The 16,030-nt window shown below is 51.3% G+C and overlaps 1 protein-coding gene across 1 annotated transcript in view; it reads left to right on the top strand.

Moving 5' to 3' along the window:
- Positions 1-12,865, top strand: part of LOC140392158 (rho-related GTP-binding protein RhoG) — a 54,626-nt gene extending 41,761 nt beyond the window's left edge. The window contains exon 2 of the mRNA XM_072477522.1: positions 9,657-12,865. Within this exon, the coding sequence (XP_072333623.1) occupies positions 9,695-10,270 (576 nt within the window). The 5' untranslated portion in view covers positions 9,657-9,694 and the 3' untranslated portion in view covers positions 10,271-12,865. The remainder of the gene's footprint in view (positions 1-9,656) is intronic.
- Positions 12,866-16,030: the final 3,165 nt, after the last annotated feature.

The following is a 16,030-nucleotide window of genomic DNA, read 5'->3' as shown; positions in this document are numbered from 1 at the left end:
AACCCCCTCCACCCTCTGTAACCCCCTCCACCCTCTGTAACCCCCTCCACCCTCTGAGATTTCTGTACTGACCGAGTTCTGGCTTCTTGAACATTCCCCATTTTAATCGCTCCCACCATTGACGGCCGTGCCTTCAGCTGCCAGGTCCCGAGCTCTGGAACTCATTACAACCAACCTCTTTGACCAGGTTTTAGACCAAATATCTCTGTATGTGTCTTGGTTTAACACCACAATCTGATTTATACCCTGGGGAAGCACCTTGGCAACGTGTTGCAGTCTGTTGTTGAGCTGCTATTCAGGCCACAGCAACTCTGAGATGAGGAGTCCACAAACTTTGGCTGCTTTTAGTCAGCTACTGTTCCTGCTCCTGTACCAGGAGCCTGCCCAGAGAGGCCAGCTCCGCCAGGGAGAGAGCTCCGCCAGGGAGGGAGCTCCGCCAGGGAGGGAGCTCCGCCAGGGAGAGAGCTCCGCCAGGGAGGGAGCTCCGCCAGGGAGGGAGCTCCGCCAGGGAGGGAGCTCCGCCAGGGAGGGAGCTCCGCCAGGGAGGGAGCTCCGCCAGGGAGGGAGCTCCGCCAGGGAGGGAGCTCCGCCAGGGAGGGAGCTCCGCCAGGGAGGGAGCTCCGCCAGGGAGGGAGCTCCGCCAGGGAGGGAGCTCCGCCAGGGAGGGAGCTCCGCCAGGGAGGGAGCTCCGCCAGGGAGGGAGCTCCGCCAGGGAGGGAGCCCCGGGATTGAAGTCTGGGAAAGGGATAATGATCCAAGACGCTTGTTCCCAGTTGAATTTCCCGCTGGAGCTCTTTTGGGTTAACCAAATAAATAAAATTATCAAATTGAGGAAGAAGTTCAAACTCCAGCCCGTTAAAGGGACCCCCCCCCACCCCCCAACCCCCCCGCTCCCCCATCAAAGCAAAAAGGATCGCAAAGGAAACTTAAACATTAAAACAAAATGTGATTACAGGGTCGAAGAAACACCCCAATCCTTACGGTGCCCACTGGGTACGGTCAGCCGCGATGAGGCTGGCAGACACGCGGCAGCGGGCATAGCCGTGGAAATGCGGCAGACAGTCAGGGCAGACAACCCCTCGTCTGTCTGCTGTCTGGGCCTATCAATGGCCAACTTGGCCAGGCCCACGAGGAGACCCTCCTCCATCCCAGACCCCCTTCCACACCGAGTGCCAGAAGATCAGGAGCGTGGGGATGAAGTGCAACGAATGTTTCTGAAAACTAAAGAGGGAATGGAGGCCAGGAAATCACAAAGGCTCGATCTGGAGGCCAGGGCATTTACACAGACCCAGCTTGGAGGCCTGGACATTTCCACAGGCTCAATCTGGAGGCCAGGAAATCACACAGGCTCAATCTGGAGGCCTGGACATTTACATGGGCCCAGCCTGGAGGCCAGGACATATACACAGGCCCAGCCTGGAGGCCTGGACATATACACAGGCCCAGCCTGGAGGCCTGGACATATACACAGGCCCAGCCTGGAGGCCTGGACATTTACACAGGCCCAGCCTGGAGGCCTGGACATATACACAGGCCCAGCCTGGAGGCCTGGACATTTACACAGGCCCGGCCTGGACATATACACAGGCCCAGCCTGGAGGCCTGGACATTTACACAGGCCCAGCCTGGAGGCCTGGACATATACACAGGCCCAGCCTGGAGGCCTGGACATATACACAGGCCCAGCCTGGAGGCCAGGCCATTTACATAGGATTATACAGGCCCGGCCTGGATTATACAGGCCCGGCATGCCGGAGTGTGCGCTTTTCATTAACCAAAGGAACTAAAATCAACAACTTGAGGGAGAAATTAAAGACAGCCGGCTAAAGGGTTAACTCATCAAAGCAAACAGAAACTCAAAGGAAGCTTAAAACATCAAAACCAAATTTGATTAAGGGGGTTGCCGGAGTTTGTGTGCGTGCGTGCGTGTGAGAGCCTCATTATTAAGTACTTTGCTGTTACTCACTCACTCACTGTCGAAGTTTGTACATGAAGGTTGGCCTTGTGTTGCGAAGGGGAACGTGTCCATGGAAAGTCAGTCCCTTGAAGAACTATTTGGGTGAACTCCCTAACAGCACAGTGGGTGTACCTACCCCAGGCGGACTGCAGCCGCTCTCCACCACCTTCTGAAGGGAGCAATTGGGGATGGGCAATGTGCACTCGGCTAGCCATCGACGCCCACATCCTGCAAAATAACTTTTTAAAACTCCAACTCCTTCTATTATCACTAATTAATATCAGTCTTAAAAGCTCCAATTGATCCACAGTCTGAGCGAGAGATCCAGATTTCCCAGCCCCCCCCCCCCCCCCCTTGTGTGAGGAAGTGATTTCTGACACCCCTCACTCCCCCCAGAGAAAATGTTTTTTCTCTATCGACCCTATCGAATCTTTTAATCATCCGGAACACCTCGTTTAGATCAACCCCAAACTCCAGGGAATACAAACTCAGTCTGTGAAACCTGTCCTTGTAATTAACCCTTTAATCCCCGGTGAATTCGGCCTGCCCCCAACCCCTCCTCCGCCCCAAAACTAATGTCTCCTTCCTGATGTCCGGGGTCCTGAACGACACCCAGCTCCTCCTGGACGGGGGTCCAGGTAGAGCTTTGATTAGTATAACTTCTAATCAGTTTGTAATCCAGCCCCAGTGAACCATCCTGAGGCTGACCTTGCACAGTGTGGTCCATACACAGGGTTAGAGCCACAGGCTGATGCCCAGGTTAATGCTTCTCTGCGTTTCTCTACCTCCCTCTCGAGGTGGGGTGGTGTGGGGGGGGGGGGGGGGGTGGTTGAGCAAGCTCTTATTACTGCTGCACCGTCTCAGAGCCACAAACTCTGAGATCAGCCCCGCTGGACAGTGAATGAGAGCCCAGGGGAGTGTTGGAGAGTGCCGGCACCTGCGGAGCAGTGCTGGTGGGGGGGGGGGGGGGGGGGGGGTTTATTTGAACCGTCGAGAGGCTTCTACTGAATGAAACAGTTTGAATCAAGTGTTGGTACTCTGCACACACTGGCTCCATTCCCAACATCAGGGGCTGTTTAGCACAGGGCTAAATTGCTGGCTTTGAAAGCAGACCAAGGCAGGCCAGCAGCACGGTTCAATTCCCGTAACAGCCTCCCCGAACAGGCGCCGGAATGTGGCAACTAGGGGCTTTTCACAGTAACTTCATTTGAAGCCTACTTGTGACAATAAGTGATTTTCATTTCATTTCATTTGATGACTGGGAGGGAGCACAGTCCCGAGGTGGGATCAATGCAGTGTTGTGGGGTCAGGATTGTGTAAATGCCTCCTCCACGACGAGTGACTGCAGCCACTGAGGAAGGCAGCAGACAAACTGTGTCTAAACACCCCACTTCCTAAACACTCTCCTTATCAGACAATCTGAATAAACCTGGCCCTCCCATTCCCTTGACAAAGGATAATTAACGAGCTATTACTGAAATGAATCAGCACAGCCCTTACTTTCACTTTTGTTAACCCATGAGGTGCCAAATGGGGAGAACAAAATAACTAGCATGTTTACAGGGAACACTGGGTGTCACAAAGCATTTTACAGCCAATATGTGCTCCGCAAGATCCCAGGAAGAGCAACATGATGCAACCAGATAACCAATTTTAGTGCTGATGATTGAGGGGCACATCTCACTCTGCTTCAAGGTAGTGGCCATGGCAACCTGTCCCTCCAACTGAGAGGGCAGACAGGTCCATCACAGAGACGGTCCCTCCAATAGTGCGGCACTCCCTCAGTACTGACCCTCTGACAGTGCAGCACTCCCTCAGTACTGACCCTCTGACAGTGCAGCACTCCCTCAGTACTGACCTTCTGACAGTGCAGCACTCCCTCAGTACTGACCTTCTGACTGTGCAGCACTCCCTCAGTACTGACCCTCTGACAGTGCGGCACTCACTCAGCGCTGACCTTCTGACACTGCAGCACTCCCTCAGTACTGACCCTCTGACACTGCAGCACTCCCTCAGTACTGACCCTCTGACAGTGCAGCACTCCCTCAGTACTGATCCTCTGACAGTGCAGCACTCCCTCAGTACTGACCCTCTGACATAGAACTGTACAGCACAGTACAGGCCCTTCGGCCCACAATGTTGTGCCGAACTCGTCTGAAACTATGATCAAATCGACCTACTCCCAATCATTCTAATGCCCTCCATATGCCTGTCCAATAACCGCTTGAAAGTTCCTGAAGTGTCCGACTCCACTACCATAGCTGGGAGTGCGTTCCACGCCCCAACCACTCTCTGAGTAAAGAACCTACCTCGGACATCCCTCCTATATCTTCCACCCCGAACCTTATAGTTATGCCCCCTTGTAACAGCTACATCCACCCGAGGAAAAAGTCGCTGGACGTCCACTCTATCTATCCCTCTCATCATCTTGTACACCTCAATTACGTTACCTCTCATCCTCCTTCGCTCCAATGAGAAAAGCCCTAGCTCCCTCAACCTTTCCTCATAAGACCTACCCTCCAATCCAGGCAGCATCCTGGTAAATCTCCTTTGCACCCTTTCCAATGCTTCCACATCCTTCCTATAATGAGGTGACCCGAACTACACACAACACTCCAAATGTGGTCTAACCAAGGTCTCGTACAGTTGCAGCATAACCTCACGGCTCTTAAACTCAATCCCCCTGTTAATAAACGCTAACACACTATAGGCCTTCTTCACAGCTCTGTCCACTTGAGTGGCAACCTTCAGAGATCTATGGACATGAACCCCAAGATCACTCTGTTCCTCCACATTCCTCAGAACCCTGCCGTTAACCCTGTAATCCGCATTCAAATTTGTCCTACCAAAATGAATCACCTCACACTTGTTAGGGTTAAACTCCATTTGCCACTTTTCAGCCCAGCTCTGCATCCTATCAATGTCTCTTTGCAGCCTACAACAGCCCTCCACATTGTCCACTACTCCACCAATCTTGGTGTCATCAGCAAATTTACTGACCCACCCTTCAGCCCCCTCCTCCAAGTCATTGATAAAAATCACAAATAGCAGCGGACCCAGCACTGATCCCTGTGGTACACCGCTGGTAACTGGGCTCCAGGATGAAAATTTACCATCTACCACCACCCTCTGTCTTCTATGTGATAGCCAGTTACTGATCCAATCGGCCAGATTTCCCTCTATGCCATGCCTCCTTACTTTCTGCATGTGCCGACCACGGGGTACCTTATCAAACGCCTTACTAAAATCCATATATATGACATCAACTGCTCTACCTTCATCTGTGTACTTAGTTACCTCCTCAAAGAATACAATCAAACTTGTGAGGCAAGACTTACCCCTCACAAATCCGTGCTGACTATCCTGGATTAAGATGCATCTTTCCAAATGATCATAAATCCTATCCCTCAGGACCCTTTCCAATAATTTACCTCTGACCGAAGTGAGACTAACCGGCCTATAATTCCCAGGGTTATACCTATTCCCTTTCTTGAACAAGGGGACAACATTCTCCTCTCTCCAGTCTTCTGGCGCTATTCCTGTAGACAGTGAGGACATAAAGATCAAAGCCAAAGGCTCTGCAATCTCATCCCTCGCCTCCCAAAGAATCCTAGGATATATCCCATCAGGCCCAGGGGACTTATCTATCCTCAGGCTTCTCAATTTCTAACACATCTTCCTTCCAAATATCTACCTCCTCCAGCCTACCAGCCCGTATCGCACTATCCTCCTCAACAACATGGCCCCTCTCCTTTGTGAACACTGTAAGAAAGCTGTTCATTTAGGGTCTCTCCTATATCTTCAGATTCCATGCACACGTTCCCACTCCTGTCCTTGACCGGCCCTAACTTCACCTTGGTCATTCTTTTATTCCTCAAACAAATGTAAAAAGCCTTGGGGTTTTCCTTGATCCTACCCGCCAAGGACTTCTCATGCCCCCTCCTAGCTCTCCTAAGCCCTTTCTTGAGCTCCCTCCTAGCTATCTTGTATCCCTCAAGTGCCCTAACTGAACCTTGTTTTCTCATCCTTACATAAGTCCCCTTCTTCCTCTTGACAAAACCTTCAACCTCTTTTGTAAACCATGGTTCCCTCACTCCACCATTTCCTCCCTGCCTGACAGGGACATACATATCAAGGACACGCAGTATTTGCTCCCTGAACAAGCTCCAGATCTCAATTGTGCCTATCCCTGACAGTTCCTGTTTCCATCTTATGTTCCCCCAGTTATAAACCTTGCCCTGCCGTATGTTCCTATCCCTCTCCATTGCTATCGTGAAAGTCATCGAATTGTGGTCACTATCTCCAAAGTGCTCTCCCACAACCAAATCTAACACTTAGCTCGGTTCATTACCCAGTACGCAATCCAATGTGGCCCCGCCTCTTGTCGGTCTATCCACATTGTGTGAGGAAACCCTCCTGCACACACTGGCTAAAAACTGCCTTATTCAAATTATAGTGGTTCCAATCAATATTTGGAAAGTTAAAAGTCACCCATGACAACTACCCTGTGACTACCCCACCTATCCAAAATCTGCATTGCAATCTTTTCCTCCACATCTCTGTTACTGTTTGAGGGCCTGTAGAAAACTCCTAACAAAGTGACCGTTCCTTTCCTATTTCCAACTTCAGCCCACACTACCTCAGTAGGGAGATCCTCATCAAACTGCCTTTTTGCAGCCATTATACTATCCTTGATTAACAATGCTTCTCCTCCACCTCTTTTACCACCTTCCCTAATCTTACTGAAACATCTAAACCCCGAAACCTCCAACAACCATCCCTGCCCCTGTTCTATCCACTTCTCCGTAATGGCCACAACGTCGTGGTCCCAGGCACCAATCCATGCTTCAAGCTCACCAACCTTATTCCTGATGCTCCTCGCATTGAAATGGACACACTTCAAACCACCTTCATGCCTGCAGGTCCACTCCTGTGACCTTGGTACCTCCAATTCCCTAACACGGTCTTTGAGGAGCTGGAGATGGGTGCACTTCCCGCAGGTGAAATCAGCAGGGCCACTGACAGTGTCCCTCACCTCGAACATCCTGCAGGAGAAACATTGCAGTGCAGCACTCCCTCAGTACTGACCCTCTGACAGTGCAGCGCTCCCTCAGTACTGACCCTCTGACAGTGCAGCACTCCCTCAGTACTGACCCTCTGACAGTGCAGCCCTCCCTCAGTACTGACCCTCTGACAGTGCAGCGCTCCCTCAGTACTGACCCTCTGACAGTGCAGCACTCCCTCAGTACTGACCCTCTGACAGTGCAGCACTCCCTCAGTACTGACCCTCTGACAGTGCAGCGCTCCCTCAGTACTGACCCTCTGACAGTGCAGCGCTCCCTCAGTACTGACCCTCTGACAGTGCAGCACTCCCTCAGTACTGACCCTCTGACAGTGCAGCACTCCCTCAGTACTGATCCTCTGACAGTGCAGCACTCCCTCTACTGACCCTCTGACAGTGCAGCACTCCCTCAGTACTGACCCTCTGACAGTGCAGCACTCCCTCAGTACTGACCCTCTGACAGTGCAGCGCTCCCTCAGTACTGACCCTCTGACAGTGCAGCGCTCCCTCAGTACTGACCCTCTGACAGTGCGGCACTCCCTCAGTACTGACCCTCTGACAGTGCAGCACTCCCTCAGTACTGACCCTCTGACAGTGCAGCGCTCCCTCAGTACTGACCCTCTGATAGGGCAGCTTTCCCTCAGTAATGCAATGGGAGTTCTATCCTAGAATTTATGCTTGAAACTCTCTGGATTGAAGCTTTAACGTTCCTACTTAGTGAACATGGGGAGCAGTGCAATGTTGAAATTGTGATTGAAGGTGTGGTCAGGAAGCTCAAGCTTGGCTTAGCCAGAATTCATCGTCCAGCTCTATTACCCTTGAGACTTTAAAGGTGAGCCAGCTTCTTGAGTACAATGGATGACTTGCTCGGCCATTTCAGAGGGTCAGTGTAGAGACGGCCACATCGCTGTGGGTCTGGAGTCACGTGTAGGCCAGATCGGGTAAGGACGGCAGATTTCCTTCCCTAAAGGACATCAGTGAACCAGATGGGTTTTTACAACAATCCAGGAAGAAGATGGCAACTGAAGGAGAGCATTTGGGGCAGCACGGTAGCACAAGTGGATAGCACTGTGACTTCACAGCGCCAGGGTCCCGGGTTCGATTCCCCGCTGGGTCACTGTCTGTGCGGAGTCTGCACGTTCTCCCCGTGTCTGCGTGGGTTTCCTCCGGGCGCTCCGGTTTCCTCCCACAGTCCAAAGATGTGCAGGTTAGGTGGATTGGCCATGGTAAATTGCCCTTAGTGACCAAAAAGGTTCGGAGGGGCATTGGGTTACGGGGATAGGGTGGAAGTGAGGGGTTAAATGGGTCTGTGCAGACTCGATGGGCCGAATGGCCTCCTTCTGCACTGTATGATGTTCTATTCCGCTCTCCCAGCATTCAAAGAGATCATGGTTGACCTATTGCCTATCCCAAGCCTTTGCCCTGTATTTCTTAATACTTTTTAAACAAAAATCCATTAATCTTAGATTTCCAATGAACCACTGACCTCACATTAATTCCTGATTGTGAAAGAGTTCTGAACTTCTCCCATCCTTTGTGTGTTCAAGTGTTTCCACATTTCACTCTTGGATGGTGTGGCTCTCATCTTTAGACCCTGGTCCCTAGTCCTTGACTCCCCGCCTACTGAAGTAGTTTCTTCCTAGATTAGATTTTAGATTTAGATTTAGATGTATTGTCACGTGTTCTGCGTAAAGTCCAGACCGATCGTTCCATACATGAAAAACATAGGACATACAATAAATACACAATGTAAATACATAGACTTCGGGTGAAGCATTCGGAGTGTAGTACTTACTACTCAGTAGAGAAGATGTGTGAAGAGATCAGTTCAGTCCATAAGAGGGTCGTTTAGGAGTCTGGTAACAGCAGGGAAGGTGTTTTTGAGTCTGCTCGTGCGTGTTCTCAGACTTTTGTATCGCCTGTCCGATGGAAGAGTGAATAACCCGGGTGGGAGGAGTCTTTGATTATGCTGCCCGCTTTCCCCAGGCAGCGGGAGGTGTAGATGGAGTCAATGGATGGGAGGCAGGTTTGTGTGATGGACTGGGCTGTGTTCACGACTCTCTGAAGTTTCTTGCGGACCTGGGCCGAGCAGTAGCCATACCAGGCTGTGATGCAGCCCGATAGAATGCTTTCTATGGTGCATCTGTAAAAGTTGGTAAGAGTCAATGTGGACATGCCGAATTTCCTTAGTTTCCTGAGGAAGTATCTGTTCTGTCTAAAAATCCTGAAAACATTTTGATGAATTCACGCCATTAATCTTCTAAATTCCACGGAATGTAACCTGGGACCTTGGGATTCCAGGTATCATTGTGGTAAATCCACACTCAACCCTCCAAAACCAATACAACCCTTCCCAAAATGTTCATGATCACCCTTACTGATAATTTTTATTTTTGCCAGATTTATTTCCATTCCCCCAATGGCACTTGTCTGTAAATCATTATTTCTGACTTCTGAGTAACTAGTCCAGTAACATCGCCGCAATGCTACTCCACACATCAGTCTGAGTAGACGGATATCTTACACTCCGTAATCTGTCAGTTTCAGCACAGCAGAGTTGGGTGTGGGAGGGGGAGAAATGGTTTGTTTTTCAGTTCCTGACCTTTTGGATGTTTTTTTTTTTGTGTGGGTTTGCAGGTTGCTGACGTTGAGGAGCTGATAATCGTGGCCCAGGGATGCAGAGCATTAAGTGCGTGGTGGTGGGGGACGGTGCTGTTGGAAAGACCTGCCTGTTGATCTGTTACACCACCAATGCCTTTCCCAAAGAGTACATCCCAACCGTCTTTGACAACTATAGTGCGCAGATCACGGTGGACAGTCGGACAGTTAGTCTGAACCTTTGGGACACTGCGGGTCAGGAGGAGTATGATAGACTCAGGACTTTGTCCTACCCCCAGACCAATGTCTTCATCATCTGCTTCTCCATAGCTAGTCCCCCATCGTACGAGAATGTCCGCCACAAGTGGCATCCCGAGGTGACCCACCACTGCCCAGATGTGCCCATGCTCTTGGTGGGCACCAAGAAGGACCTGCGGAACGACCCGGAAACCATCAAGAAGCTGAAGGAGCAGAGCCTGGCACCGATCACGCAGCACCAGGGCAACGGGCTGGCCAAGCAGATCCAGGCCGTGAAGTACATGGAGTGCTCAGCACTCAACCAGGAAGGAATTAAAGAGGTGTTTGCCGAGGCTGTGAGAGCTGTGATTAACCCAACTCCGGTGAAAATCAGAAAGCCCTGCGTACTCTTGTGAGGATGGTTCCTCCACCCCCCACCCCCCACCCCCCCCCCCCCCCACCCCCACCACTCTCCCCCACCCACTCCCACCTTGATTTGCCGCACAGTCAGGACATTTGTGATATCAGTGACTCTGGAATATCACTAACGCTCGTTGGGAAGAAATCTGCTTCGTCCAGTTTGAGAAGGATTAGCCAGATTGACGTCTCCAATTGGACTGGTTCCTATTTTCCCCTCCCTCCCGCATCAATCAAACATCCAGGAAACATTTGAGTATTTTGGGATGAGTGTGGGAAGGGGTCCTCATTGCTGTCCTTGTCCCCTCCTCACTTTGCTGAGCAGGCAGACCCTGTGGATCCTCCATCCTTTGGCCTTCCCTCCCCAGAGCTCATCCCAGCTGGACATTCCCTATATTCCTTTTCCTGGAATAACACGTTCCTGAGGGATTGTCCACATCTCCCTGTTGGATGAGTCCCACCTTTTAGCCGTAGTAAAATGGATTGGCCGTGATAAATTGCCCTTCGTGTCCAAAATTGCCCTTCGTGTTGGGCGGGGTTACTGGGTTATGGGGATAGGGTGGAGGTGTTGACCTTGGGTGGGGTGCTCTTTCCAAGGGCCGGTGCAGACTCGACGGGCCGAATGGCCTCCTGCACTGTAAATTCTATGATAATCTATGATAAAAGTGCGAGAAAATCTCAGCGTGTCTGGCAGCATCTGTGGAGGGAGAAACCGAATGAAAGCCACGGGTCCAAAACGATGACTTCTTCTGAAACTTTAGCCGAAGTCTCAGCTGACCCGCTTCTTCTCCCACTCTGGCTTTCCAGGGGGTTGGTTGTGAGCCGTGTCCGGATGGGCAGGTTTGCAGTCCTTTGATCCGATGCTGCAGCTATGGGCAGGGGTGGAGAGAGGCAGGCCAGATAGTGAAAACCTGGCTCGCCTCTCCTCGCCTCCAGAGTCTGCATCCAAAGGTTTTTTACAAAATGTATTCTTTCCTGGGATGTGGTGGGTTGACGAGGCCAGTGTTTGTTGCCCCTTGAACTGAGTGGCTTGCTGGGCCATGTCAGAGGTCTGGAGTCACACGGAGGCCAGACCGGGTAAGGACGGCAGATTTCCCTCCCTCAAGGACATTAGTGAACCAAATGGTTTTTTTACGACAATGGGCAATGGTTTTGTGGTCACCATTGCTTTCAATTCCAGAGTAATTTACTAAATTTAAATGCTGCCAGCTGCCTTGCTGGGATTTGAACCACTGTCCCCAGGGTGAGGGCCTGGACCTCTGGGTGTCACCACTCGGACACCCGATACAGGTTTGGGCAGGTCAGAAAATTTTAATTCTCGCCCAACCCAGAATCGATCTCGAACATGAGAGTGTGAGAGAGAGGTTTTTAAATGCACTGATTTCCGAGTAGCTGACGATGGTTTTGTTTAAGCTTTCCGGGTGGGGAGGGAGCAGAATGGCCTTGACTGGAAACCGAGATGGTCGGGTGGCTGTTGGACCAGGCATTTGCCCGAGGGTCACGCTGTGAAAGGGAGTTTCCACCAGAATGATAGCGTTTGAGGGAACCTTCCTCTTCCTGACTCCCAACTCTTCAGGGGATTGGATGAGATGATTTGGGATTGGGTTCGTGGGTCGCGGGATGTAGTCCGACGAGCAGTCGATGTAGCGAGAGTGTGAGGATATGCTTCTCGGGGAATGGACTTTCACTTACAGTCAGAATAACCCGTGCCAGTGACTCTCGGTGCAGGTTACTGCAGGTTACAGAAGGTTACAGAAAGCTAAAGTTCAACAGTCCCATCCTACTTGCCTCACTTGCAACAAATGGCTGGAAACCCCTTTACGCTGGTGCCATAAAGATTGACCCGTGGGCAGCCAACGGCGGGGGGTTTGTGGGTCAGGGAGGTGGTTAAAAGTCATGTGATTAATTCCGCCCACAATATCTCCAATCATAGGTGCTGATGCCTTCTGGGAGGTTTGCTCAAATCCCATCTTCCCCTCCCAGACAATTGTAATCAAATAGAAATTGATGACCCCCATCTCTCCCGCCCGCCCCCCCCAAAGCCTCGGGCCTAAACTCTCTGGTTTCTAACACAGCTGCTACCAAACAAACAGGCCACTGAAGTCAGACGCACCTAACTCCCCTTGCATCCCCCCCCCCCCCCCCACTCTTTCTCACTCCCCTTGCCCCATCTTTATCTTCCTCACAGTCCAGCGCTTGCTTAATGTGCTGCTCCCATGGTTGAATGACCTGCTCTCAGGCATCATGCAGGAGTCAATGCCACTCTCGAATGCTCAGGTTCGAAACCCAGAGGGGAGCCTTTGAGGCCTGTACGAGATATGCTGAAACCTTGGGTTTACCGTTGATTCTGCCGCTTAACAATTCCTCCTCTCCTTTACCTGCTATGATATCCTGTTAAATTAGTAGGTGCTTTTTTAAAAAGTAAAAAGTATTCTTAATTAATAAAGGATGTAATAAACTCTATTTGCTGATTTGTAAATCTGATCCTAATGTGTGGTGTTTGAAGTATGCTTTTTTTTTGCTTGAAATGTTTAATAATCTCCGACATTGCATTGTTTTAATCTTTATGAGCTAATAAAGACTTTGTTTTTGGAGTTACGTTGAAATTCTGACATCGGGCGACCTAGTGCCATTGTCGTGGCTAGGCCAGCTTCTGAAGCCTGGGAGTAGATCTTTATTCTTTCCCTACACCTTTCCTGAGTCCTGCTGCAGCTGGATTCAAGGCGGTTTTATGCTGACAAGCTGCACAGGCAGGGTTTGCATTCCCTTGAGATTAGAAGTTTGAAGGATGAAATGAAATGAAATGCAAATCGCTTATTGTCACAAGTAGGCTTCAAATGAAGTTACTGTGAAAAGCCCCTAGTCGCCACATTCCGGCGCCTGTTCGGGGAGGCTGGTACGGGAATTTAACCGTGCTGCTGGCCTACCTTGGTCTGCTTTAAAAGCCAGCTCTTTAGCCCTGTGCTAAACCAGCCCCTATATCGGATCATCTATTCATGGTGTCTGGATGATCAAAGGATTCAATAGGGACAATAGAAACTAGTTGGTCGGGGGAGTCCAGAACAAGATGGGGGGGGGGATCTTAAATAATATTAATAATCTTTATTGTCACAAGTAGGTTTACATTAACACTGCAATGAAGTTACTGTGAAAATCCCCTAGTCGCCACACTCCGGCGCCTGTTCGGGTACACAGAGGGAGAATTCAGAATGTCCAATTCACCTAACAGGTACATCTTTGGACTGTGGGAGGAAACCGGAGCACCCGGAGGAAACCCACGCAGACACGGGGAGAACGTGCAGACTCGGCACAGACAGGGACCCAAGCCGGAATCGAACCTGGGACCCTGGCGCTGTGAAGCCACAGTGCTCACAACTGGAAATTCGAGTCAGGCCATTGGGGGTGGGGGTGGGGAGATGTCAAGATGCCTTCCTCACAAAAGGAAGTGAAAATCTCACTCAAAATGCTGAGGGAGCAGGTCAGGAAAATCCAGCACAGAGGTTTTCGTCAGCAAGTCTAGATTTGGGCAATACTGAATGTGGCAGCGATGCCGGTAGCCGAAGGATGGATTTTTAATCATCCAGTTCACTCAACCACGCGGAGACCCCATGCTTTCCACCTTATCCTGTTCCCCATTTTACACGACATTCCCTGTCGCTCCTCACAACCCCTGGCTGTGACGCACTTTGGCACATCCTATGTGTCCCTCGTTAAGTGGAGAGTCATTTACGGCACACAAGGGAAGCCACTTGGCCCATTGACTTGATGCTAGCTCTCCGTGGAGCAATCCAGTCAGTCTTAACTCAATCCCCATAGCACAGCAAGTTTATTTCCGTCGAGCGCCAGCCAACTTCCTGTTGACGTCATTGTTTCTGTACCCACCCATCTCGTGGGCAGTGAGATCCAGCTCATTACCACTCGCTGTACAGAACATTTCTTTCTCACAACCCCCTGTAACTGCTCTGTAGTGAGCAACAGTACAACCAACAGGAATGACATTGATGATTTTTAATGAATATGAGGAGTACACCAACAATCTCTCAGCCCCCCCCCCCCCCCCCCCCCCACTGTCAAACCCCCTCCGGATCGTGTAGGATTCTGTCAGATCATCTCACATTCTAAATTTAAACCCTATGCCCTCATCCCCTCGTCTCCGGACGGAGTTGACTGAACGTTTGTCACCCTCTCTCCAAGGGAGTAATTTCCTTCCTTGGAAAAGAGCCAATTTGACACATTACTCCGGCTCTGGGCTCACGTGCATGCTGTACAATTGTTGTAAGATTTCTTTGCTCACGAACACAACAATCCCTTTCCAATAAAATGTTGATAAATATTGACAATGTGACTGGGAAAACGATTTTTCAAGTTGAATGTCAGATCAGATACACCATGATAAAAACGCACATGGGGTGCGATGAATGTTTCTGAAACACAGCACTTCCGGCAGTGCGGCACCCCCTCAGTACTGACCCTCTGACAGTGCAGCACTCCCTCAGTACTGACCCTCTGACAGTGCGGCACTCCCTCAGTACTGACCCTCTGACAGTGCGGCACCCCCTCAGTACTGACCCTCTGACAGTGCAGCACTCCCTCAGTACTGACCCTCTGACAGTGCGGCACTCCCTCAGTACTGACCCTCTGACAGTGCGGCACCCCCTCAGTACTGACCCTCTGACAGTGCGGCACCCCCTCAGTAATGACACTCTGACAGTGCGGCACCCCCTCAGTACTGACCCTCTGACAGTGCAGCACTCCCTCAGTACTGACCCTCTGACAGTGCGGCACTCCCTCAGTACTGACCCTCTGACAGTGCGGCACCCCCTCAGTACTGACCCTCTGACAGTGCGGCACCCCCTCAGTACTGACCCTCTGACAGTGCGGCACTCCCTCAGTACTGACCCTCTGACAGTGCAGCACTCCCTCAGTACTGACCCTCTGACAGTGCGGCACCCCCTCAGTACTAACCCTCTGACAGTGCAGCACTCCCTCAGTACTGACCCTCTGACAGTGCGGCACTCCCTCGGTACTGACCCTCTGACAGTGCTGCACTCCCTCGGTACTGACCCTCTGACAGTGCAGCACTCCCTCGGTACTGACCCTCTGACAGTGCAGCACTCCCTCGGTACTGACCCTCTGACAGTGCAGCACTCCCTCAGTACTGACCCTCTGACAGTGCAGCACTCCCTCAGTACTGACCCTCTGACAGTGCAGCACTCCCTCAGTACTGACCCTCTGACAGTGCGGCACTCCCTCAGTACTGACCCTCTGACAGTGCAGCACTCCCTCAGTACTGACCCTCTGACAGTGCAGCACTCCCTCAGTACTGACCCTCTGACAGTGCAGCACTCCCTCAGTACTGACCCTCTGACAGTGCAGCACTCCCTCAGTACTGACCCTCTGACAGTGCGGCACTCCCTCAGTACTGACCCTCTGACAGTGCGGCACTCCCTCAGTACTGACCCTCTGACAGTGCAGCACTCCCTCAGTACCGACCCTCTGACAGTGCAGCACTCCCTCAGTACTGACCCTCTGACAGTGCGGCTCTCCCTCAGTACTGACCCTCTGACAGTGCGGCTCTCCCTCAGTACTGACCCTCTGACAGTGCGGCGCTCCCTCAGTACTGACCCTCTGACAGTGCAGCACTCCCTCAGTACTGACCCTCTGACAGTGCAGTACTGACCCTCAGTACTGACCCTCAGTACTGACCCTCAGTACTGACCACAATCTATTAAAAGTTGTGGGTCAGATGAACTCCATGA

Source organism: Scyliorhinus torazame, chromosome 15, assembly GCF_047496885.1.
Source record: "Scyliorhinus torazame isolate Kashiwa2021f chromosome 15, sScyTor2.1, whole genome shotgun sequence".
Taxonomy (NCBI): domain Eukaryota; kingdom Metazoa; phylum Chordata; class Chondrichthyes; order Carcharhiniformes; family Scyliorhinidae; genus Scyliorhinus; species Scyliorhinus torazame.
Note: the sequence above shows the minus strand (reverse complement) of the source record. Positions and strands in the feature narration are given on the sequence as shown.